Here is a 26,876-nt window from a genome sequence, read left to right as displayed (position 1 = left end):
CCTCAGTCACATCCTCTGGACAGCAGGCCGAGGGGGTGAAGTTCCACCAGAGCCGTTGGGGCGCGTGTCTCAGTCCACCCTTACTGGGTTTCCCCTGTCAAGAACCATTTGATAAAGTGCAGATCTTCTTTGGCTCTGATGGATGCACCAACTTCCCAACAGCAGATGATACTAGTATGATGACAAAGCAGCAATTATGCACAAAGTGCATAAGAGGTTAGGTTAGGTTTGGGGACATTTGGATAAGAGAAATTCAGTATCTGTTCAATCCACGGATGGATCTACAGTATTTGTTTGTGTTTTTGTGCTTTCAAATGAATTGCTGGTGTCAAGGAGGATGGATATACGAGATGGACCTGTCATGTTCGTTGTTTTAATTGATGAGTGACATGAAATAGAGCCATCCAACTCTGTCATCTATTTTTACATCCTTCAGCTCTGGGGTATTTCTGGTGCTGACTTTTAGAAAATGCCGCACACAGCAGGTTCATGAATGTCAGTTATCTTAAAAACTCAGTAGAGTGGAATGAGAACTGTTTATATAATATTTATATTATTTATATTACATTTATATTTATAGTTGGCTGCAGTAGCCTATAGCTTAGGCCTACCGCTTAGAATCTATGTTTTAATGATGCTGGTTTGATTCATATTGAAGTGTTCAAGGGCTCATATGATGTTGATTTGATTCATATTGAAGCTTTCACTTGCGTGCCACCACTAAAGCATACCTATGCTGTTTAGAAGGATTTATCACGTACAAATGCTTTCCCTTTCACATCTACTCTACATCTAAGTATGATTAATTACATTTGGGCTGTGGTTGTAGGAAATGTCAAATTGATTGATTCTTTTAATCTTGATCTAAAAAGCAGGATAAATGAGATCATAATGCTGATACTACCGCTGTCCAGCAGGTGTCGCTCGAACACTATCAGGGAACTATCGGTCACTCGTTGACTGCTACATTCTTCTTCGTGAGTTTCCGCCGAGAAGCGGTGTCCTCCATGGTGTCATTGCAGCAACAAGCCAGCTAGGTTGAGAATCAACCCTTTTTATCACACTAATAACCTTTATAGCGGTCGCCATGACGGGTTACTCGGCCGACGAGAAGCTCCGCATCGAGCAGCTGACGAGGCTGAGGAGACAGTGGCTGAAGGACCAGGAGCTGAGCCCCAGGGAGCCCGTCCTCCAGCCCAGAGCCCCCGGGCCCCTCGCCAGGTTCTGGACGGGCTTCCTGGAGCCCAAGAGTCTGTGGAGGCTCTACGTGAGTTACGAGATGATGCTTTCTCCACCGTCTGGTAGATAACCTTGCTGCTAGCTAGCCTAGCTATGCGTTTATGTGCTTGTGTGCGTGGTGTTACAGCTATCAACTGTTAGCGTGCTAGCTAGCTAAGCTAGCTACGTTAGCTAGTTTGTTTACTGTCACTCCAGATTAAAAGGTACCCAACGAAACGTGAATCAAAACAATCCGTTATTTGTTTATTTTTTAAATTCCTCGATTATCTGGTTCCATGTAGTCTAATAAACATGCTGAATCACTTGAATGTCGTTCCTACCTTTTAATTTCTTTGCAAAATTATATTTAGCTAATGTTTTGAAAACAACAAAGATGTGTGAAACGTCACTATTATGTGCTCCCATGTATTGACGCAATGACGTAGTACGCGATTTTCGGGGACCACCTTCTCAGATTTGCTCTAGAGCGCAGACTAGTGGTCAAAAACTACATTGGGTACCTTTAACACTGCACGCAGCCAAGCCAAGTTCAGTTAACAAGTAGACATGAAGATATTGAATCTCTTGTTGGATACTTCATACTGTTGTACTTTTATTAAACACAGAAGTATGTAAATAATTCACTCAACTACATTAGCCATGATGTAAAGCTTATCTGTAATTGTTGTTGTTCAATTCTGACATGTCCTCGATATTGCTCCCTTCTTCCCAGACTTACAAAGCGTACAGAGGAGGAGTGTTCGCCCTCACACGGGTCCTGGTCCCTATGTGGATCGTGCACTACTACGTGAAATACCACATTGCTGTAAGTTGAATCAGGGAATACAAACCCGACATGATTACTGTCTCTTCATGCAATGCAGTAATGCATGTGGATGCTTAAAAATACATCCTTCCCTTGGAGAAATCACTGATCTGGCATGACTGGATTGGTGCCAGTTATGCTGAGGAGCACTGGTCTCATGGTGTTCGATCAGAGATTTCTTCAAGGAGGCGTGGGAGGAAAGATGCACAGATGAATATTCAAGCAGCGCCACCATGTATGAATGTGAACAGAGCTCTCTAACCTAGACAGGGAAGTCAAATGTATGTAGACCTGTATGTGACATTGTGTTTATTTGTTAACAGAAAAAACCCTATGGAATTGTGGAGCTGAAACCCAGACTTTTCCCTGTGAGTACAACATCTGACTTATTCCACAAGTGTCAAGTTTCTTCTTAGCAATATTGTCTGTGGGTAAATAAATTCCTTTCTGTTCCTAGAGTTGCGGGCAGTGTGCGGCTGCGTTGCCTCAGGCAACATTGCCTTTAATGTAGATTTCACATGTAAGACCAGGCGGAAGAGCATTCGTCCCTGTCAGACTATTGTTTAGAATGAATGTGTCCTCCACTTTTGGAAGTAATAATCATCGATCTAACATGAACTGATAGGTGAAAGCTACAGAGTCGGAAGCTTTCTTTAAACAGCCCAATCGTGTTCGATCAGTGATAACTTAGAAAGGGGAAATGACACATTTTGTGAGTAAACAAACGAGTCTTGGGATTGATTTGTCAATTAGCCAGTCTCTGTATTTATCTTCCTCTCTCTTCCTCAGGGCGACACCATCTTGGAGACGGGAGAAGTAGTCCCAGATCTCCCAGAGACTCACGGACACCACTGAAGACTGAACAAAAATCATTATTTCATGTCTTTTTGTCCCTGTTGTAAAAACTGTGTATATGTCATTAAACTATTTACAAATACATCAAGCCAAATGATCTCTTTGGTTAGAAATTGTAGTTGAATGCAATGTGTTTCTAATTGTTTACAAGCATGGTAAATGGACTGCACTTTTATTCAAAGCGCTTTTCAATGGCCTGTCATTCACATACCAATAGACCAGAGCAATCATTCGGGAACTTTCATGCCGTGGGTACGGTTACTTCTCCTTTTTAAGTGAACAACTGTTAGCCTGCTCATTGGAAGCAATTTGGGGTTCAGTGTCTTGGTTAAGGACACTTCGACATGTGGACAGGAGGAGCTGGGATTTGAACCGCTGACCCTGCGGTCATTGGACGACCCACCCATCCTGAGCATTCCTCAGAGGTAGGTAACTTCCACACAGCTATATGGATGTATTAGTAATAGCAACAGGAAAGATACTACTAAACCATTGCATTTTTGGTTTCACCTTGTGTGACACTGTATTTGTATCTCCAGTCAGCAGGGGGCGATATCAAGTGTGTAGAGAAGACTAAACAATTCACTTCCTGTGAAAACGGAAACAAAACATTTTGACCCTCCGAAATACCACAATCCACCGCTTCCAAAGTGTTTAGGTTACATGAACCGTCGACCAGCAATAAAATGCGTTACAGAAAACGACTCGCTGTTTTTGAGTTGGCAGTGATGAAGTATGAAATTATCTTTTGAATGAGGATCTATTTGACGCCGACATCTCAAGGATTCGTAGAGGAACTCCCGAGGTAACTTTTCCCCCAGATCTCTCTCTTCCTGCTAGGCTGTCATGGCTAAGCTAGCTTAGCTAACTAGCTTGCTAACAGCTAATTGTCAGCTAGCAAAAACAACGTATGTAAGTAAGCAATGTATTTATTTAGCGCTGTCAGCTTGATACAAATACTAAGACTATATCCATTTGGTTAGAGAAACGGTCTTGTGTAAATATAGCCTAACGTTGCACAACAGTCAGACTCACCATCTATGGCCATTTCCATGCAGCCAAAATGGCTGATCCCTGTTAACTAAGACTAGGTTAGGAAAGTTCTGTGTTATATATTCGTGATGGCAGCCTGTGCGTATTATCTTAATGGTGTTGAATTTATTAATAGGCCTATATATTTAGCCAAGGGTGTGTAGTAGATATATATTGAAACCTGGCCCCACAGGTAACCCCTATCACCTCACACAATTCAGGGTCAGAGATTGAACTTTGACCCTCTTCTCTCCCCCAAGATCATGGCGACAGCCAAGCCCTCGCTACGGCGACAGCAGAGGAGCGGGCAGGCGGTGGCGGGCAAGCTGTCGGAGGTGCTGTCGTCCGAGGCGTCGCCGGACTCCAAGTGCCCCATCTGCCTGGACCTCTTCAACAACATCTCCTACCTGGACCGCTGCCTCCACAAGTTCTGCTTCCGCTGCATCCACGAGTGGTCCAAGAACAAGGCGGAGTGCCCCCTGTGCAAGCAGCCGTTCAGAGCCATCTACCACACCATCAAGTCCGAGACGGACTTCAAGAAGTATGACCTGCGGCCCACCGACAACGGGTCCTTCGGCACGTTCGGCGGGGAGCGCTTCCGGTACCGGACGACGTTAACGGGGGCTCACCGGGAGGCGCGCCGGGAGACCCAGCGGAGGCGCGGGAGCGGGCGGACCTCGCCTCCCCCGGACAACGGGGTGATGTTCGAGGGCCTGGCGTCGGCCGGCGGCGCCCTTCCCCGCGCGGAACGCGGCCTCCGGCGGATCGTGGCGCGCGTGGCGTCGTGGGAGCAGTCGGAGGGCCGGGACGCCCCGGGGGAGGAGATGGTGCGCTTCCGCAGGGCGCTGTACCGCCGCGGGCTCAGGGTGAAGGGCGTGCGCGACGGGGGCCGGTGCCGGGACACGACGGCCCAGTTCTACCAGAGGAACCCGGCCTGCCTGCACCGCCTGGTGCCCTGGCTGAAGAGGGAGCTGGTGGTCCTCTACGGAGCCCACGGCTCGCTGGTCAACATCGTGCAGCACATCATCATGTCCCGCATCACCAGGTACAGGGGACACGGGGGGAGGGGGGCGCAGGCGGGAGGTGGGGGGGGGGGGGGGGGGCAGGGATGGACCCATTGGAAACAGAGAAAACAAAACTGTATAACTTTTAAAACAGGTTGGTTATTGTGATATATTCTTGTGGTACGTGCAACAACTCTATAATGATCAATAACTCTATACAATAAACAACTATACAATAAACAACTGTATACAACGGGACTACCAGCAGCTTGTTTTACATGATGTTGTGGTAAAGTTTAATTTGAAGCAGGGCTCATTCTTTACACATGCATTATACAAAGTTAAGACTCAGTTTCATAGTTTTGCGATGCCCCTAAATAATCACCAGCGCAGACATTCACTTGTTTTGTTTGTTATGTATATTCTTCATGTCTTGCTCCTCCTACTCTTCAAAGAAAGTAGTTTAGATGACTCTACCACACTACCGGACTCTTCTGTGGCTCAGGTCAATCAGACCAGGCTGGGTCAATTACAGAGATCAATTACCTAAGAGGATTTCCTTACTTCATTCAGTCAAGTGCACACCAAGTATTGGATGTCATTTGGATTGTTTATACACAACGCACGTTTGTGTATAACACTTTAAAGACACCATACTTTCACTTTTATTGTATTGTATATAGCGCTGTCCGTGTCCGATTTCATTGCACTGTTCTTTTTAAAATTATCATCCTCTTGTAAATTATGATTCTGTTGTTGATGCGAGGAGAACCCAGAACCCAAGCATTTTACTTCCTTATACACTTGTATGAAGGACATAACAACAACATAATCTTGAAATCTATTTGCAAATAGTAATGAACACAGGAATCAATGTTCCAAATGGCTGTGATGAAGGAAGACATCAGTCGATGATGTGAGCTAATCCCTCCCCCTTCTCGCGCCGTCACGCAGGTACGACATGGAGGACGGCGCCATCCAGGAGGAGCTCCGCCCCTTCCTCCAGGCCCGCACCGAGCACTTCCTGCACGAGTTCATCAGCTTTGCCCGGGCGCCGTTCAACATGGAGGCCTACGACCGGCACGCCATCTACGACCTCCCCGCCCTCTCCTCCTTCTCCGACGACGGTGGCGGCAGCAGCGACGACGACGGCGACTCCGTCATCGCCATCTCGGAAGACGAGGAGGAGGAGGGGGAGGAGGCGGGGGCGGAGAGGGGAGGGGACTCGGTGGGGCTCGACCCCGCGGCGGACTCCGCGTCCAGCGGCGCTCTGAGCCAGGCGGCCTGGGACGACGAGACCCCCGGACCCTCGTACTCCACCTCCTCCTCGGAGGCCAGGAGGGCCCTGCTGCTGTCGGTCAGAGACTCGGAGACGGACAGCAGCCTGGAGGAGGACGCGGCGGGGGCGTGTGGAGGAGGAGGAGGTGGCGGTTTGGGGGGAGGCGGGGGTGTTTTGGGGGAGTGTGAAGGCGCTCCGAAACAAAGGAAGAGCCTCCTCCGGATCAAAACGGACTCCTCCCTGGCGAAAGCCGACAAGGGCGGCGGCTGCGGCGGCGTGGGTTTCTGCGCCACGTCCGACGAGGACAACGACTGCGTGATCGTGGCGTTCGTGAAGCCCATGGTCGACAGGACCCCGGAGCTGGTGCAGCTGTCCTCGGACTCGGAGGAGTCCGTCCAGGCAGGGGAGGAGGAGGAGGAGGAGGAGGAGTCCATCCAGGCAGGGGAGGAGGAGGAGGAGGAGGGGAGGAGCAAACAGGAAGCGCCCCGCCTGCCCCAGCACATCCGCTTCTCCAGCCTCAGCCCGCCGGCGCCGGCGGCCTGGGAACCGCCCCCCGGACGGGCCCACGAGGGAGCGGAACGGGAGGCGGGGGGCGTGTCAGGGCACGGGGGGAACCGCCACACCCGCCCTTCGCCCCCGAGGAGCGGACGCGGGTCGGTGGTCAAGTCGGACGGCGGGGATAAACGGCACGGCGGCGAGGGCGGCCGGCGCAGGAGGTGGCGCAGCCTGGACCGACCCAGGGTGGGGGGGGAGCCGGCCCGGTCGAGGAGTCGAGAGCAGAGGAGGAGGAGGACGCGGCGGCGGTCGTCGTCGAGGAGCCCGGAACGCCGCGGCCGGTCGACGAGAAGCCCCGCCTTCTCCGTGACCAGCGACAGCACCCTGTCCAGGGGACGCCGTCACTCCCGATCCCGCAGCAGGGAACGGAGCTCTCGCTCCGCGTGCGACGGCCGGGAGAAGAGGGCCGACGAGTCCAGCGGGCGTACGGGGCGCGGTGACGGCGCCCCCTACTGCCAGCTCCCCTACGGCAGAGAGGGGTACGGACGGGGGGGTACGGTCCACCCCGAAAGGAGGTCCTGCTACTCCGGCTCTCGCCGGGACTCGAAATCGCGTTCCCGGAGCAGGGAGCCCCGTCGCCGGGACCGCCGGCGCTCCGGGAGCGAGAGCCGCTCCGACTCCGCCGCCTCGCCGCCCTCCGGCAGGAAGTCGCGTCACGAGAAGCCCGGGGGTAAGAGGAAGTACAAAACCAGGCACCTGGAGGAGCTCCCCGTCAAGGAGGCAGGGCCGCGGCCATCCAAGTCGTCCTCCCGCCCGGAGGGGGGCACCGCCGCCTCTCCCCCCCCCTCCGCCCCCAGGGACCGGAAGAAGAGCAGAGAGAAGAAGGGGAAGAGGTGGAAGGAGAAGTCCCAGAAGAGGAGCAGGAGCCTCAGCGTGGAGATCGTCTACGAGGGAAGTCCTCCGGCGGAGGGCCACGCCAAGAGGCACCACAGGAAGAAGAAGAAACACAAGAAGAAGAGCAAGAGGCAGCGCAGCACGGAGAGGGAGGGGAAGCACTCTCCCACCGTCATCACCATAGACAGTGACAGCGACCACCATGCTAACGACGCTAACGGAACCAGCGACGCCCCATCCATCAGAACCACTGTGACAGGAAACCCTGCCGATTCCAGCCTACTGGAGTCCATGTTGCAAACCTGGGAAAAGCAGATTCCACCTGTGGCTTCAGACGACGGCGCCACGGGCCTGAAGACGGAATCCACCAGTGCTGCTAGGAGCTCTGATGAGAACTCTCTAGAACATTTTAATAATGTCCCACATAGTAAGAACGAAGCACAGCCCAGTCCTACTTCGAAGGATGAGGTGAATACCAGCTCTTTGACTGACAGACAAAACCATCTATCTCTTCAGCGCTAGTCTTTCTTCTGATGGATTATCGACGATTTAAGCAAGAGTAGGCTCCATCTGTGTACCTACATATTTTTGAAGTTTTAGGGACGACATGTTTTAGTTTGTATGATTAACTATTATTTACTTACATCGCTCTGCCAAACCATGCTCTCTAATCGTGGAAGTGCCACTTTGCTGAATAGGGCAAAAATAGAAAATAATTTTGAATATGTCTTAATTTCACGACACAGCTCCTTATAAAGGCTTCCCTGTGTGTCAACACACACACACCGGTCTCCTTTTTTTTAAATCAGAAACAACAAGCAGTATTTTGAATTGTCCAACAACTTGAAATGGTTTCTAAGCCTTAATCTCTCAGGGATTTGATGGAGCATGAAGCCACCGCAGGTCCTCCCATCTCCACCAGACCAAACTCTCTCTACGTGCTGCTGCTCACCCAGTCTGGGATGAGGTCTCGTTCTAGGGAGGGATGCAGTCAGAGCCGTCTCTAGGCAGGGGGGGTGGAAGGTGGGATGAGGTCTTGTTCTAGGGAGGGATGCAGTCAGAGCCGTCTCTAGGCAGGGGGGGTGGAAGGTGGGATGAGGTCTTGTTCTAGGGAGGGATGCAGTCAGAGCCGTCTCTAGGCAGGGGGGGGTGTAAGGTTGGATGAGGTCTTGTTCTAGGGAGGGATGCAGTCAGAGCCGTCTCTAGGCAGGGGGGGTGGAAGGTTGGATGAGGTCTTGTTCTAGGGAGGGATGCAGTCAGAGCCGTCTCTAGGCAGGGGGGGTGGAAGGTTGGATGAGGTCTTGTTCTAGGGAGGGATGCAGTCAGAGCCGTCTCTAGGCAGGGGGGGTGGAAGGTGGGATGAGGTCTTGTTCTAGGGAGGGATGCAGTCAGAGCCGTCTCTAGGCAGGGGGGGTGGAAGGTTGGATGAGGTCTTGTTCTAGGGAGGGATGCAGTCAGAGCCGTCTCTAGGCAGGGGGGTGTAAGGTTGGATGAGGTCTTGTTCTAGGGAGGGATGCAGTCAGAGCCGTCTCTAGGCAGGGGGGTGTAAGGTTGGATGAGGTCTTGTTCTAGGGAGGGATGCAGTCAGAGCCGTCTCTAGGCAGGGGGGGTGGAAGGTTGGATGAGGTCTTGTTCTAGGGGGTGATGCAGTCAGAGCCGTCTCCAGGCAGGGGGGTGGAAGGTTGGATGAGGTCTTGTTCTAGGGAGGGATGCAGTCAGAGCCGTCTCTAGGCAGGGGGGTGGAAGGTTGGATGTCGCCCTTAAATAAGATTGCATTGAATTAATTTCTGACTGCAAACCCAACATCATCAACATAGAATTGGCCCTGAATACAGTAAAAAAAAAAAAAAGTACTAAGTAAAATGTACTTTTACAATATGTACTGTTAAGTATACTGCATGTATTTTTGAAGTATATATAGTATACTACATGCATTTGTATAGTATATCTAGTATACGACATGTATATATGGTATACTCCATGTATGACTCATCTCTGGGAGTATGGGACTGGGCCTGCTGTGAGACACTGCTTGTTGAGCTGTAAAAGATAATAAAAGGTTATGAACTGAAAGCCAGTATTGTTCTGGAAGGAGTGTTTGAGTCTGACATGCTGTAGATGTACCGTAGGAAAATGAATTGGGGTCCCGTCAACTCAGAATTTAAATAGCAAAAAAACAATTTGAATGTTGGCAAGTTAGGCAGCATAATACTGGTTAGAAACGGTTGGAATATTTGGGGAATATTTGTGATTTTGCATCTTAAATTGAGTGAAAGTCACATTTATTTATATAGCACATGTTCAAGCACAGTGCTTTACATAATAAGAAAATATAAAACCAGTTCCTAGTAAATGGTACAAAAAACCAAGACAAATCAAGACCGGTAATATATGGGGGAAAAACTATTTTAGTCGACTCAATTATGTCCTCAACCCTGGATTCCACCTCACTTATCAGTGGTGACGGGATGTAGATTCTATGGTGGTAAGTGGTTAACCCAGGACGCTGAGGAAGAGGAGGATGTAGATTCTATGGTGGTAAGTGGTGAACCCAGGACGCTGAGGAAGAGGAGGATGTAGATTCTATGGTGGTAAGTGGTGAACCCAGGACGCTGAGGAAGAGCAGGATGTGATTCTATGGTGGTAAGTGGTGAACCCAGGACGCTGAGGAAGAGGAGGACTGTAGATTCTATGGTGGTAAGTGGTGAACCAGGACGCTGAGGAAGAGGAGGATGTAGATTCTATGGTGGTAAGTGGTGAACCCAGGACGCTGAGGAAGAGGAGGATGTAGATTCTATGGTGGTAAGTGGTGAACCCAGGACGCTGAGGAAGAGCGGGATGTAGATTCTATGGTGGTAAGTGGTGAACCCAGGACGCTGAGGAAGAGGAGGATGTGGATTCTCTGGTGGTAAGTGGTGAACCCAGGACGCTGAGGAAGAGCAGGTCTACAACCCCCGCAGAATCAAAGTCATGGAAGTGATGAAAGTAAACAGAAAAAAAAAACATGTTAGTATCAAAGGTTGTTTGGTAGCTGGACCCCCTCTCGTAATCGTAACAATAACTACAGTAGGCTACCTTGCTGTAATGGTTTTGTGTTTATACTGTATGTTAGAGTGTAGTGGTGACTAAAGAAGTGGGTATAGGCCTAGTGTCAGATCCAAATACAGCTTCCTGAAGAGCGGAGTGATCCCTGTGAGCACAGGCATGTGATCTGTGATGTGCCATGGAGCAACCAAAACATCTGCAGTCGTGATCCAGAGAAGTGGCTTTAAGCCCTCTGAGCATGGCATTCAGATTCAGACAACTTTATTGATCCCACATGGGGCAATTCATTTGTAGCTTGCTCAAGTAACAAAAACATTGGAACAACAACATACAATAACAATAATAATACTATTATTATTCCATGATATACACAGTCCAGTAAAACAGACAACAATGTCGTTGTCGGGAACATTTAAGTAAAAAAGTTAAAGAGATCTCTGATAGTTCGGTCAAGGCTACTTGAAGTGATTACCATCTGAAGAAATCTGATAGCCGAGGGGATAAAAGATTTAGAGTGAAGGTTGGTCTTACTCTAAATCTTTTATCCCCTCGGCTATCACACTGCTTTATTCAGACGGTAATCAATTCAAGTAGCCTACACACTGTCCTAGACAGAGCTATCAGATCTCTTCAGGAAGCTGTATTTGGATCTGAGACACTAGGCCTATACCCACTTCTTTACTCACCACTACACTCTAACATACAAACATGTTGGAATATGGCATGCTTGGAAAATGGGCTCTACGTCAGCCGAGACATTAGAAAAGCCACCACGTACCCCTTGGATGTCCCCGACTCTGAAACTGAAAGTGGATGTGAGTAGTGTGAAGACATGGATGTAGGGGAAGATCATAGATGGACAGAACCACCCCATGCAGAAGCACTAGCCTGGCACGAAGACGGGTTCAGTACCGCCTGGGGCCACCAGGTGTCGCCATTGTACCAAGCAACCAAGAGGAAGACTGTCATGACCCCAGCAGAATCAAGTGTTGATGATGTTGAAGTTGACGGTCCTGAAGAGGTCAACGATGGTCGAGGTCAAGATCAACAGCTTTGTGATCCACCTACTCGGATGATATTGATGTGGTTTCTGTCTGTCTCCCCCAGCGTTATTCCATCACTGGACAACTGACAGCCCCAAGAGAATGAACGCAATTTCACGATTCCTCCTGAGTCCATAATATGGGGTGACCTCATCAAATCAGGGTCATGAGGCACTTATAGTATTTCCGCTGGAGTAGTCATCTGCCCCTTCTATTAAATAAAATGATCATTATCACATGATCACAAATATTATGAAGTTTAATCACTACCTCAAATAGACCAAGGAATGAGGATATGACGTGACTGGATTATCATTACTGTACTACGTACTGTACTACGTAGTAGATGGCTATCATTAAATGAAATAGGCCTACACTTTGTTTGAAAACTCTCTTGACAATATTTTGATGTGTAAATATGTGTTTAATGTAATGAATGAATAATAAACTATCATAATAAAGGCTTTAAACTACAGTGTTGTTGGTATATAAGTGTTTTGTAAATATGTGTTTAATGTAATGAATGAATAATAAACTATCATAATAAAGGCTTTAAACTACAGTGTTGTTGGTATATAAGTGTTTTGTAAATATGTGTTTAATGTAATGAATGAATAATAAACTATCATAATAAAGACTTTTAACTACAGTGTTGTTGGTACAGAAGTGTTTTGAGAAGTGCACGAGCAGTGACGTCATCACGCCCACCTGGCCGGAAGTGCTCAACTCACGCACGCGCAGGCAGGTCACGCACAACAGGAATGGAAAACCTGGAGATGGCAGCCAATATGCAAATAAAGGTAACTTATTGCAACGTTTATCCATCCGAAATGTTTTCTCTCGTGACCAGAATTAGATGGAAAAACCTTTCCTGAACATTGCTTAGCAGTGGAACAGCTAGCAGGCTATCTATGTATCACTAGCTAGGGTCTGGCTAGCCAGCTGGTTAGACCACGTTACATTCATCACATCTGTTTAGACCCTTCCTTAAACGTGGTGCCGTGGTTTCCTAATGCCTTATCTAGATCATTGCTATTTGCACCAACTATCAGTGGCTAAGTTAGCTGGCTAGCCTGCGTCCTATAGTGAGCCAGCCAGCTAGGAGAGCATGCTAGACACGTGACAGAGAGTGATCAGCATTGGTGGAATGAAGACATTTATTATACATTTATTATACATTTATTAGAGCCACATTCGTGGTTTGCAGTTGGCTAGATTTCCACAAGAGTTTAAACGTGGTAGAGAACTATGTTGTGATCTAGTTCAACATCACGTCTAAACTCATGTGCAGATCTGACGGGTTAAGAATATGCAGGAAATGCAAACACAGCACAAATCGGAGGTAACGTTATCTTAACGCCAATAGGCTCTGTGCATCAGCTCCACTACTTCCTGAAAGTCACTTGGCTTCTTTATTTCCTGTCCTATAGGATTGGATTAAGTGATGAATCAGGTGTGCGGCAGACCCAGCGCACACCTGATTAATCACTTGATCCAATCATATTGGACAGGAAATAAAGAAGCCAAGTGACTTTCAGGAAGTAGTGGAGCTGGTGCACAGAGCTTATTCGCTCACAGATGTGCACATAGACCACAAGTAGACAGAGTTCCTGGACGGATTTGGGACAAATAAGAATTACTTAATCTCTCATTCCTCTCCAGATTGGGATTATCGGAGGGTCTGGTCTCGACAACCCAGACATCTTGGAAGGAAGGACGGAACGTTACGTTGACACACCCTACGGGAAGCCATCGGATGCCCTCATGGTCGGCAAGATCAAGACTGTGGAGTGTGTGCTCCTTGCAAGGTACAGTATGAAACTGGAAGAAGAAGTGTGTTACAGTATCGGGGATTGACAATTGGTTACTCTGTAGCACCACCTAGTGGCTACACTAGTCACGCATTTCCTTGTCAGATTTACTGCCAACCTCTTGATTTATAACTAGCCTCGGACATGAAGGTGATGCTTACTCACTGATGTGAACTACCGGTTAGCGGTATGGGAAAGGTAATAATAATATAAGGAACCTGGTTAAGATGTGGATAGGATGGGTCATCGTCGGTTAAGTTTTAGTTGAAGGTTCGTCCCGAGGATCCCACTTTGACCCTGCCCTGACTCTCGTTCCACGCAGGCACGGGAGGCAGCACACCATCATGCCCGGCAACGTGAACTACCAGGCCAACATCTGGGCGCTGAAGGAGGAGGGCTGCACCCACCTGCTGGTCACCACCGCCTGTGGCTCCCTCCGCGAGGAGATCCAACCAGGGGACATCGTCATCATAGACCAGTTCATAGACCGGTGAGGCCCAGAGTCATCATAGACCAGTTCATAGACGGGTTCAAAGGTCAAACGGTAAAGATGAAAGTAGTCTTATTGTAGGCTAGACGGCGGTAACACCGGTGTTGTGGATTTATTAGTCGGTGGGGAAATACCGAGACCTCCCTGCTGTGTAGCAACATGTCCGCGTAGCGACAGGCGTATTTTGCGGCGCGTTAACTCCTGCGTACCTGCGCAGTCAACCGCAGCCGACGCCCCAAACCAACGCTGGAAACGCACGGTGGACGTGAACGCTTAGTTAAAAGCAAGTATACCGCAGGCTTTAGGACTAACATAGGATCATCATAAACCAGTGAGTCCAGTCCACAGTATGATATCGACCTTGACCTCGACCTTGACCTCTCCTCACACTAATTTGGTTCGGGTTGCTTTAGTTTTTCCCTTCAGGTCAACTCAGCTAAATTCAATTCAACTTGGTTGAACTCAAACTGCTCGTCAGGTTCAGCTCTGGTGAAGTTAAACTTGTTGGACAACAGTTGAGCAATTAGCAGCCTTTATATTCCCCAAAACATTAGGTGGTAAACATATTCCATATACCATATTATATGGTAAGTCTAAACACACAAGTACTATTTGAATGTTTTGGTTGTCAGTTGACTTCAAATATACAACCAATGAAATAATAGTCCCCGATGAACAAACCCCTCCCATCTGACGCACTCATGTTCATGGAAAACGCTCATCGTTATTTGAAAAAGAGTCAACGCTTTTTACCAGTCCATTCCGGAGATACCTCACCTCGCTCAGTCACAACAACGGAGATACCTCCTAGAGTCTCTCAGGAATGCGCCATCTCCTACCTACGGTCTGTGGGGCAGCAGACAAAGACGCATTAACTGATGAGGACAATAAATTTGTCTCCGGCTGTCACTCTAGGTCACGATGACAGTCGTTCATGCCTAACGGTGACAATGCCATCACTGTGGCCAGACCAACACCCTGCCCTGGACAGAAGTCGCCATTGTGCTTTCTAAAGCCAGGGGACAGTCAACCCAGAAGTGTGCTTTTTTACAGATTAAGAAGCAGCCATGATAACCGTATCTTTGCACGGGGATCCTGCCCAAGCTCACCTTATCTTAATTGGTGTGTCTCGATAAGAACATTCCAGATAGCTGTGAACTTGGGTGTCACGTGGTTCGCGGAGCACCTGTGTCCTTGTAAAAGGACGCGCTGCCTTCTCGGCCCGATTCACGATGCCCGGCATACCTGCCCCAGCTGCGGTCTCTCCCCGTCTCTCTGCCACAGTATCTCTCTCTCGTCTTTCCTTTCAGCCACAACCTTTATTCTTTATCAGACCTGGTCACATTCCTGGTACTCGACGTGTGTGGATTGCAGACTAGACCACACAGATGAACGGGGAATGAAAAGTGCTTTATAAATACAATGAAATTAATATAGTGAAATTGTTTTTCAGTCGCCAGGCGTGTGAGTGCAGGCAGTCTTTTAATGGTCTACTGAAACCACCTCATCTGTCTCTTTGGCAAAGTGTTGTGACATCACAGGGCTACCAGGGATCTGGATGCTTGACGTTCAACTGATAATCTGAGATACGAATCAGGTGAGGAGAAGCTAAACAAACAGCAACTTGAGGAGTTTGGGCATGAATATGAGAGTAGCGAGTGAGTCAGACGGTGAAGTGTGTGTGTGTGTGGGTGTGGGCTGTTTCTGTGTGGGCTGTTTCTGGCACTAGCCTGATCACTGAAGGTCACATCAGTCAACTGATACAAATTGTTAGGGGAAGTCCCTCCACAGGTCAGCTAGCTGGAGGAACGTATGAGAGGATGGGTCGGGTTTGTGACGATGTGCGTTAGCCTAAAGGAAATCCGAGCGCCATTGTTTGCATGAATATGCACAAATCTGTATTAGGATTTTGCATGGTAGTATACTATTTAATCATGGATTTAGTGTATTATCATAATACACTAAATTATTAGTACACTTAATTATCATAACTTGTCCTCAAGTCTTTTTTTGTACGCCGCCACGTTCAAATCTTTCATGCTGGGCTAGTCTGATCCCACGCCAAGACCCCCCCCCCCCCCCCCCCCTCTCATCCTGGGATCCTGTGAGGTGGAAATGTCAAAAATGCACCATTCATTTGACACCATAGGCCCTTCTTCCGCCGGCATGACTCACACGCCGCATTCCCTCCACCTGTCCTCCCCCGGGGCTCGCCGGTGTATTTTTACACCGTGTTTGCGTGGGACCTTCCGCTGAGTCAGTGTGCGACGGGGAACGGCGCGGTCGCAGTCAGAGAGGGGAGGTAGAGCGGGGTCGTCCGATGACCGCAGGGTCGGCGGTTCGAATCCCGGCTCCTGTCCACATGTCGAAGTGTCCCTCGGACAAAGACACTGAACCCCCCAAGTTGCTCACCGTTGGTGTGTGAATGGGTGAATGAGAGGCCATTGTAAAAGCGCTTTGGATGAAAGCGCTATATATAAGTGCAGGACATTTACCGTTTACGATAATTCACACACCCTTGAGGAGGGTTAGTTCACACTACCCGGAGGGTTAGTTCACACACCTCGAGTTTCTAAGTCATCTCATTCTCACGCGTCTCTAGTCAGACTGCCATTCGCTCTCTCATTAGGCATCTCAAAAATGGAAAAAGAAAAAAAAAAAGAAGGAAGTATTGGGTGTAGCGTTAGTAGTGTCGGTGTAGTCGGACAAAATGGCCGTTAAGCCACCGGCTCTTCATGACCGTCTTCCTGATTCAACCAGCGGAAACGTTTCAGCCCCTGTGAGAAAATAGTTTGAGCTAAACTCTGACCACAGTTCTGTCTGTGCGGCACATAATGAACTACTCTGGAATCTGAAGATCACACACACACACACACACACACACACACCATTATGCTCTCCTGGTTTAGAAAGTGATGATCCCTGCAGCCAACACAATCCTATTGTCCATGAGGTGCATTCACGATTGTTTATCGGAATTCTACCTATGCAATCGGGGCAAACTGAGAATGTGTTTTGGTCGCATTCTAGAACGATCCAGACTGCGTTCCAAGCTTTCCACAAGCTCCGCAGCTCAACACTGCATCTGTGTTGAGCCAAGGCCTTGTGCTTGGCTCTCTCCCCACCAAACGTTCCTGCCCCAACTGCTCATCCCATGGCTTCCCTTCTCCGTGATGTGGGCATGAGAGTTTGAGCGTGAGTCAGAGGTTCGAGTCGTGGTGTGTGTGTGTGTGTTTTGGTGAGGAGTTTTCTGCTCGGGGGAGACGAGCCTCACGATAGCGCGACACCGTCCGCGCCGTGCGCCACTCTTCCCCGCCCTGCTGTTGCGCAACACCACGTCGCTAACGTCGACCGGCTCAGCTGCCGGCGCGGGTACGGGCAGGGCCCGCCCGGCGGAGGCGGCATGTCCAGACTTGTTGGTTCTTGTCCCTCGGCATGTGACTGCATATTTCTGACGACGTGTCGCGTTAAGAAAAATATGTCAACACCCGCAGCCACGCCCCGCGGTCATGCGCTAGGCTAACGGTTACGCCGCATGCGTTGCTGGTTATTCATGTTTTATTGCCGCTCCAGTCCCAATAAGCACGCCGGTGTCTGTTTGTATGCTGTGTCCACATTGAGTCAGAGGTGTGTAGATAGATACAGATAGAGAGGAACTGTCTTCATTAGCATTAAGCCTGATAGCTCGAGGTACCCTGCTGTTTGTGTGGGCGGTGAAAGTCCGAAACATTAGCGTTAGCTTAGGGAGGGAGGGAGGGAGAGGGAGGGAGAGAGAGAGAGGGAGAGAAACTGATTTATTACACAGCAGTGAGGAAATAATAAGAGTAACTGTAAGCCGTCAACTGTCCTGTCCAAGAAACGTCTGCGCACCGAAGCGCACTTGTGTGTTCTCCCTCCAAGCTGGCTCAGCTCCAGAGTGTCCAGCCAGTCGGGGGAACGCATTGAACACAGATGCAGCATGTGTGTGTTGAACACAGATGCAGCGTGTGTGTGTGTGTGTGTGTGTGTGTGTGTGTGTCCGTGTCCGGCTTGGAGCCGTGCTCTCTTTTCCGGACGGAGAGTCTGGTCCTGGACTTCCTCTCTGACCCAGTTTTTGAGACCAGCCACCAGACCACCTCGCTGCTAGTCGGCCCTCTCGCTCGGCGGGGGGTCGGGGGGGTTTGGAACGCTGTACTACAGAGAGGAGGAGTCGCTGCGTTGCTAGGCACCTCCGGAATCAGTGCTTCTCTCTGTTCTCTTTTTTTAAAATGTCTTTCACATTCCTGCTCTGATCGCCGCTACTCCCGAGCATGCTCAGTAGAGACTGACGGGGAAGCGTGGGGGCGGGCGGGCTGGGGGGCGGAGTCTTCTGGCATGCGGTCGGGCCTCCGGTCTCTGCCTCAGCGCCGTGGAACGCAGAGAGGCGTCGGGTCCTCGGGTCCTCGTGGCGGGAGTCACCAGTACCACGTTTGGCAACCAGACCCGTCGCCCACCGGACGGCCGTGGTCTCTGGCGCCCAGGTCCCGGTGATGGGAGGGGCCGGCCCGCAGGAGCGCCGATTTACAAAAGCTGTGCGTGAAATGAAGTAGAAGAGTTTTTTGGGCGAATAAAGGTTGTGTTTGTGTTAACCCCCCCCCAGGACCACGCGGAGGGCCCAGACGCTGTACGACGGACAGCCAGGGAGCCCCGCGGGGGTCAGCCACATCCCCATGGCCGAGCCCTTCTGCAACAGAACCAGAGAGGTCAGCAGGCCCCCTACCTACACCTAACTACCCCCTTATTACCCCCTACCTACACCTAACTACCCCCTACCTACACCTAACTACCCCCTAATTACCCCTACCTACACCTAACTACCCCCTAATTACCCCCTACCTACACCTAACTACCCCCTTATTACCCCCTACCTACACCTAACTACCCCCTACCTACACCTAACTACCCCCTAGTTACCCCCTACCTACACCTAACTACCCCCTAGTTACCCCTTCCTACACCTTACTACCCCTTAATTACCCCCTACCTACACCTAACTACCCTCTAATTACCCCCTACCTACACCTAACTACCCCCTAATTACCCCCTACATACACCCAACTACCCCCTAATTACCCCCTACCTACACCTAACTACCCCCTAGTTACCCCCTACCTACACCTAACTACCCCCTACCTACACCTAACTACCCCCTAGTTACCCCCTACCTACACCTAACTACCCCCTACCTACACCTAACTACCCCCTAATTACCCCCTACCTACACCTAACTACCTCCTAATTACCCCCTACCTACACCTAACTACCCCCTAATTACCCCCTACCTACACCTAACTACCCCCTAATTACCCCCTACCTACACCTAACTACCCTCTAATTACCCCCTACCTACACCTAACTACCCCCTACCTACACCTAACTACCTCCTAATTACCCCCTACCTACACCTAACTACCCCCTAATTACCCCCTACCTACACCTAACTACCCCCTAATTACCCCCTACCTACACCTAACTACCCCCTAGTTACCCCCTACCTACACCTAACTACCCCCTAATTACCCCCTACCTACACCTAACTACCCCCTAATTACCCCCTACCTACACCTAACTACCCCCTACCTACACCTAACTACCCTCTAATTACCCCCTACATGCACCAAATTACCCCCTACATACACCTAACTACCCTCTAATTACCCCCTACCTACACCTAACTACCCCCTAATTACCCCCTACCTACACCTAACTACCCTCTAATTACCCCCTACCTACACCTAACTACCCCCTAATTACCCCCTACCTACACCTAACTACCCCCTAATTACCCCCTACATGCACCAAACTACCCCCTAATTACCCCCTACCTACACCTAACTACCCCCTAATTACCCCCTACCTACACCTAACTACCCCCTAATTACCCCCTACCTACACCTAACTACCCCCTACATACACCCAACTACCCCCTAATTACCCCCTACATACACCTAACTACCCCCTGTGTGCTGGTGGAGGTGGCTGGTAGACTAACCCCCCTCCCTCCCTCCTCTCTGTCCAGGTGCTGGTGGAGGTGGCTGGTAGTCTAACTCCCCTCCCTCCCTCCTCTCTGTCCAGGTGCTGGTGGAGGTGGCTGGTAGTCTAACTCCCCTCCCTCCCTCCTCTCTGTCCAGGTGCTGGTGGAGGTGGCTCGTAGCCTGGGTATAAAGTGCCACGCCCGGGGCACGGTCCTGACCATCGAGGGCCCCCGATTCTCCTCCCGGGCCGAGAGCCTGATGTTCCGCCAGTGGGGCGCCGACGTCATCAACATGACCAGCGTCCCCGAGGTGGTCCTCGCCAAGGAGGCGGGGCTGTGTTACGCCAGCATCGCCATGGCGACCGACTACGACTGCTGGAAGGAGCACGAGGAGGCGGTGAGTTGATGGCGTGTGTGTGTGGGGGTGGGTAGTGTGTGTGTGTACTGTATGTGTGTGGGAGGATGGTGTACGTGTGTGTGTGTGTGGGGGGGGGGGGTTGATGGTGTGTGTGTGTGTGTGTGTGTGGGTGGGCGGGAGGATGGTGTGTGTGCGTGGGAGTATGGGAGGGAGGGAGGGAGGGAGGGAGGATGGTGTGTGTGCATGGGAGTATGGTGTGTGTGCGTGGGAGTATGGTGTGTGTGAGTGGGAGTATGGTGTGTGAGTGTGGGAGGGAGGGAGGGAGGATCGTGTGTGTGTGTAAGGATGGTGTGTGTGAGTGGGAGTGGGAGTATGGTGTGTGTGAGTGGGAGTATGGTGTGTGTGAGTGTGAGTGTGGGAGGGAGGGAGGGAGGATCGTGTGTGTGTGTGTGTAAGGATGGTGTGTGTGTGTTTCTATGCGGGTTTGGGTTGATTGATGTTAAAAGCAAACAGCGCCCGGTGAAGAGCGTCAGGCTTGTTCCCGTACAGCGATCACCCTACCTCCTCCCAGCCGTCCCCTGATTGGCTGGGCAGTCACTCCACCTCAGTCTACCCAGCCGTCCCCTGATTGGCTGGGCGGTCACCCCACCAGCGTCTGGAGGACCGGTGTGAGGGTCGCACCGCCGGGGGGGGGGGGGGGGGTCAGAGGAACCGACCGGCCGGCGTTTTGACGTCTCAAAGGGACCAGGGGAAGAGAACCTCAACGAGCAGACAGATAGTAGACGAACAACTTCTCAACACGAGAGAGCTCTCCCGCTACGCCCTGCTGGTCACTGAGCCTCAGTCCTTCTCTTCTGCTTCTCTCACACACACACTCTCTCTCTCTCTCTCTCTCTCTCTCTCTCTCTCTCTAACACACACACACACACACACAATAAGCAGGCCGCCCCCGATGGCTTCCGAGTAACTCGTGTGCCGGTCTGAGCTGCCAAGGAAGCCGGTTGATATATTGATGTTTGACCGGAGGAGGCTCGGCTTCCTGTCGTCCGGCACACACACCCACCCACACACACACACACACACACACACACACAAAACACACACAGGCAGACGCACACACACAGGCATGCACATGCACGCTCGCACCCACACACATACATTACATGCACGCACATACACACATTTAACAATTTATTTATGTCCACATACATAACTTTTACATTAGTCATTTAGTTGTCGCCTTTCTCCAAAGCAGCTTACAATAATTGCATTTAATGCATTTAACTGACGTTAAGTCAGTGCACTAGTTCTTGCCAGAACTCACAAGTGCATCTTCTTTCTAAAACAAGTGACTAAGAGCATTATCTATTGCGGAAGGCAAAGTGCAAGAATAGCAATCTACACACACGCGTGCGCGTACACACACACACACACACACACATGCGTGCGCACACGCACACACACACACACTCCCTCCCTCTGAAAACTCCCATCGCTCGTCCTCGCAGCTGACCTGCGCGCCGCCCTCAGTTCACCCCTCACCACATCCTGCCCTCCCCCGCCTCGCCTCCGCTCTGTGTCCTCGGAAATCTCTCCCCCTCGCTACCCACCACCCCTCCCTCCTTCCGCCCTCTCCCTCCCTCCCTCCCTCCCTCCCTCCCTCCTGGCCTGCCAGCCTCCGGTGTGAGGGGTGCCAGAGGAGGTCTGAGTCAGAGCTGCTCTCTGATGGGGAAACTCCAAAACATTAGCATTAAGCCTGATAGCTCGAGGTACTCTGCTGTTTGTGTGCGCGGTGAAAGTCCGAAACATTAGCGTTAGGAGAGAGAGGGAGAGAGAGGGAGAGAGAGGGAGAGGGAGAGGGAGAGAGAGAGAGATGCTAAGTTGGATCTTAACAGTATATGCAGTGCAAAGTCCAAAACGTTAGTGTTGGCTTAGCTTAGCCGTGGCTCTAAGATCAAGCTAATGCCACTGGTCAGTTACAGACGCTGCTGTGGACGTGCGTGTGTGAGAGAGAGAGAAGAGAGAGGGAGGTCAAAGTGAGAGAGACCCTGTAGGTGCTCTGTTGTCAGAAGGCTGTCTGTGGCCGGAAGCAAGCGGATGGGTGGACAGCTGTAGGGCTCAAGCGGGTAGGCGCGTGGGCGGAGCCAGATAAAGGCGCTGGGACCACAGGAGGCCGGCCTTGAGGCGTGGGCCGCTGGCGACGGCTCTAAACCGAAAGTCAAAAGTGGCGTCGGGGCCTCGAGTCTCAAACGGTCGGCTGTCACAACGATCTTATCTGATCCCTGCGCCTCGAAACCCACAATCTGATCCCTGCGCCTCGAAAACCCACCTCGGCGCTGCTGCTGCTGCATGTGTGCTCTTTCCTCGTCATGTAAATGAATATTTTGTCGAACCGATAAGAACAAATAGGGATGTGTGTTTAAAAGAGGAAGTCGGTGACACAAATGTCCAATCTCTTTCTCTCTCTCTCTTTCTGTCTCTCTCCACACCCCCTCTCTCTCCCTCCTTCTCTCTGTCTCTCCACCTCCCCGCTCTCTCTCTCTCTCTGCCCCTCTGTATCTCTCTAACCCCCTGTCTCTCTCCACCTCCCCCTTCTCTCTCTCTCCCTCCCTCTCTGTCTCTCTCCACCTCCCCCCTCTCTCCCTCTTTCTCTGTAACCCTCTTTCTCTCCCCCGTCTCTCTTCTCTCTACCCCCCCCCCGTGTCTCTCCACCCCCCCCTCTCCTCTGTCTCTCTCCATCTCCCCCCTCTCTCCCTCTTTCTCTGTAACCCTCTCCACCCCCCCCTCTCCCCTCTGTCTCTCTCCATCTCCCCCCTCTCTCCCTCTTTCTCTGTAACCCTCTCTCTCTCCCCCGTCTCTTTTCTCTCTCTCCCCTCCCCGTGTCTCTCCACCCCCCCTCTCTCCCCTCTGTCTCTCCATCTCCCCCCTCTCTTCCTCTTTCTCTGTAACCCTCTCTCTCCCCTGTCCCCCCCCCCCCTCTGTCTCTCTCCACCCCTCTCGCTCTCCCCCCCCCCCCGTCTCTCCACCTCCCCCCTCTCTCTCTCTCCCCCCCTCCGTGTGACCCCCCGCCCTCGTCTCTGCTCCCAGGTGTGTGTAGATAACGTGTTGAAGACCATGAAGGAGAACGCCAACAAAGCCAGCAGCCTCCTGCTCACTGCCATCCCTCAGATCTGCCACATGGACTGGAGCCCCACGGTCAACGCCCTCAAAGTAAGAGTTTTGCTTTCAGTTAAATCAAATACTATATCATATTTCAATATTTAAGGTGCATCATCAATAAAGATCTTACAAGTAAGAGTTTTGTTTTCATTTAAATGAATATAACAATGAATAGGCTATTTAAATATGTAAACTCAGATATGTAAACGTATCATCAATAAAGGCCCTGAAGGTTAAATGTATCATTTTAAAATCATATTTATTTTTTTATTTTTTTATTTTATTTAGGCTAATCAATTTTACGGTGAATTAGCAAAACTCAGTATATCAACGTTCTGTGAACACAGGCCCTAGAAAGTATTTATCATTAAAATCCTATTTGTTCGTCTATTAAATCTTATTTTTCTGTTTTTATTAAGGCTAAGCAATTTAGCACTTCCAAAACATTTCTCAAATGACGGTAAACATCAGAAAATAGACAGAGAAGCTTGAATCTTTAAATTCTCATCAGGTCTGCAAACATCTCAAATCCAGTGACTTTACTGCTGAGTCGGTTGTTCCCCTGGCACGTCCCCCCCCTCCCTCTGGTCCACATGCACATGGTGCTGCTGTAGTTATGGCTGAGTGGACCCCCCCCCCCCTCCCTCTGGTCCACATGCTCATGGTGCTGCTGTAGTCAGGGCGAGTGGAACAGACCCGTGTTGAGAGAGTTCTCTATGGGGTGTTGCTGTATGGAGCCTTTATCAGTAAGCACATTTCTACCGAGCTGCTCACAGCTGGCGTGAGCTCACTGCTGAGTAAGACTGGCCTGCACCAGCAGAGACTCACATTCCCAGCAGCTCTGAATGCACTCCGTGAGGACAGAACCATGTTTTAGTTCACCACCACGACAGCGCTAAAACTTGCATGCTGGGAAACCCAGAGATGTGAATGAACGGAAGTCTCTAGCAACAAGGATATGTGTGCAGTTTTGAACTCCGCCAGACCTTCCTCAAAGCGTGTGCTTGTGCAACAGGGAAAGAAAATCGAATACAGCTAGAATGCTTTCAACAGTGTCTTATCAATCTGTGCCTTTATAAAAAAGGGTGATTATTAATTCCTGTGTTGTGTGGTTCTTGTGTTTTGCAGTGTTCAGCACAGTCATCTGTTATGCTGCCTAAACACTGAGCCCAGCACCACCCTCCACTTTACCGTTCCACAGAGAGCGAGTCATCATCCACCAACCCCTGACACACACAAACATGCGCGCGCGCACACACACACATCGGAGTCATCCCTCACTGTTCAAGGATTTGTCATCGGTGAATCACAATAACAAAAGTGCCTGATACTGTAAGCATGTTAAACTCAACGCCAGGATTTCATACACCTACAGTAAGGACGGGTACACATGCAACAGCCTTCAACTGCTGTAGAATGTTTGTAGTTCTAGAATGTCTCACTGTTCCAAAACTGCAGTGCTGGAGATCCATCATGTCACAAACTTTAGAACTACGGTTTTAGAACTGAGAAGGCAGCTTTGAAAAACAAACGTTCTATTCTAAAACAGTCTTGGCTGTTGTATGTGAACCTTGCTCACCTATAGCCTACATACAACAATATTAGCCCTTTGCCCACAAATTTACTGAATGCTGCATGTCTTAGTCCAGCTGAAGGTGCCTGGGAATTGAAAGCTGTTAGCATAAACTTAAAAAAAAAACTAAAAAACTTTGACAGTAGCCTTCATACCACTTAGGACCCATTTTCTGTGTTGTTAGGTACAGGGCCTCATCACTAAATATTTCAAACATGGATGGGTCCCAGTTTCACTGGTCAGATATTGGTATTATGTTGTTTGACCATTTTGACTTAATCTGCTTATAGAGCAGTGGCTGTGCTTTTATAGAAGTGAAATGAAACGCTTCCTCTTTTTTTTATATCTCTGACATCAGCTTCATAAACACATAGGCCTAGTCTTTCCTTTGTGTTGCATAATGGTTATAATCTTGCATAATGGTAACATCATGAGGATATTGCATCCTAGTAGTTTTGTAAATCATGTATTTAGACATGTCACAATGTTCCTTTGCAGGTACAGTAAATGGGGAGATTTATGGAGGTATTTTAGACAGTTGTTCTGCATTCGTTTGCAAAATCAGGAAATGGAAATGACTCATGTCGGGTTAACGTGAGCAGAGGAGTGCCAGATTGGAGGGATTAGGCAAGCTTGCTTTTAGCGATAGATGCGATTGGCTGAAGGTCGGCTACTTTTGGGAAAGTGACAAGGCAGATTCACATAGACTAAAACTTTGAGGCATGATTTGGCCTTCTACTTGTATGAAAGGAAGAGTATAGGCCTATAGGCTACATTTAAAAGAGGACTAGATAGAACAGAAGGCCATGCATGCTATAACCCACTTTTATCTCACCCCATCTTGCTTGAGACGTCTCCTTCTATGGTAGTTTGACATTATTATCATTGTTGCGGTCAGACTGTGAAATGTGTGCGAACAGATTATGTAATAAATCATGGCTTTGCATTGTATTAATATGACTCGTCTCTGTATCGACTTATAGGATGTAATGTTGACATTGACAGTAGTAGCCTACTGTAGGGTTATATAGTGCTGTAGGCCTACACGCACGTGGCAAGCACACATCAAATGCCGTCTGAAGCATGCCAGTAACGTTTTGCATTCCTATAAAAACTCCTGGAACTTTCTTCATCGTGCTACCAAATTCTACAGATGCCAAGATAATTAATATGTTAAGTTCGACAGGAGGCGCTCTGCTGAAAAGCCTCTCCTCGCCTGGACATTGTGCTCCAGGGTTCAGAGTTATTTGTGGCTGTTTTTACTGTCTGGCGCGTGGCGATAAGAGCCTCTGTACAGGGCGTCGCACGCGTCTGTTCTTATCGTTTTGTTTACGCTTCTGACGTTTACAAACAACAACGCAAGTGCCGCCCAGTTTTGAATTTGAATAGAATAAATGGCGTCGCCACAGTGGCTCTAGTGCGGCCTTAAATAGAAAATGAAATTCAGCTATTGACATCACAGTTAATAATTATTATTAGCGAGTTAATAATTATCAGTTAATATTAGTTTACTTCTAACTATAGAACTAGGTTTCTAGTGTGTGTTACTTGAATCTCTAGAAAACGCCCACTTTTTATCTTACCGTAGCTCAGTAGGCCTAGACCTGTTGCCTCCTGACATTTTTTTTGTAATTGAGGAAATTGAAAGGTGAACTTGATTTAAATAGAAAGGTTAACTTGGTTGAAAAACAAACCTTGAATTATTAGGTTTACCATGTCAAAACTATCGTTTACTGGGTTTCATTGCATTTATATAGGCTAGGCCTATTCGTTCCACAAAAAATAGCCCATCTGCCCTAACA

The 26,876-nt window shown here is 49.5% G+C and overlaps 2 protein-coding genes across 2 annotated transcripts; both read left to right on the top strand.

The window, feature by feature from the left end:
• Positions 1–998: 998 nt before the first annotated feature.
• ndufb6 (NADH:ubiquinone oxidoreductase subunit B) lies at positions 999–2,974 on the top strand. Its single transcript, XM_084454737.1, has 4 exons — positions 999–1,267; positions 1,952–2,044; positions 2,368–2,412; positions 2,834–2,974. Exons 1-4 carry the CDS (start codon positions 1,088–1,090, stop codon positions 2,897–2,899), a joined length of 384 nt encoding a protein of 127 aa, XP_084310863.1. The 5' UTR covers positions 999–1,087; the 3' UTR covers positions 2,900–2,974.
• A 668-nt stretch (positions 2,975–3,642) lies between these two features.
• On the top strand, positions 3,643–25,985 carry LOC311322383 (uncharacterized protein). Its single transcript, XM_084454449.1, has 11 exons — positions 3,643–3,704; positions 4,192–4,976; positions 5,890–6,613; positions 6,713–8,071; positions 12,411–12,491; positions 13,354–13,499; positions 13,825–13,992; positions 18,611–18,713; positions 20,142–20,381; positions 23,430–23,552; positions 24,630–25,985. The coding sequence occupies exons 2-11, from the start codon at positions 4,195–4,197 to the stop codon at positions 24,666–24,668; spliced, it is 3,765 nt and encodes a 1,254-aa protein (XP_084310575.1). The 5' UTR covers positions 3,643–3,704; positions 4,192–4,194; the 3' UTR covers positions 24,669–25,985.
• Positions 25,986–26,876: the final 891 nt, after the last annotated feature.

Source organism: Borostomias antarcticus (assembly GCF_949987555.1).
Source record: "Borostomias antarcticus genome assembly, chromosome: 20".
Lineage (NCBI taxonomy): Eukaryota > Metazoa > Chordata > Actinopteri > Stomiiformes > Stomiidae > Borostomias > Borostomias antarcticus.
The sequence above is the reverse complement of the archived record's forward strand: the minus strand, read 5'-3'. Positions and strand labels throughout refer to the sequence as shown.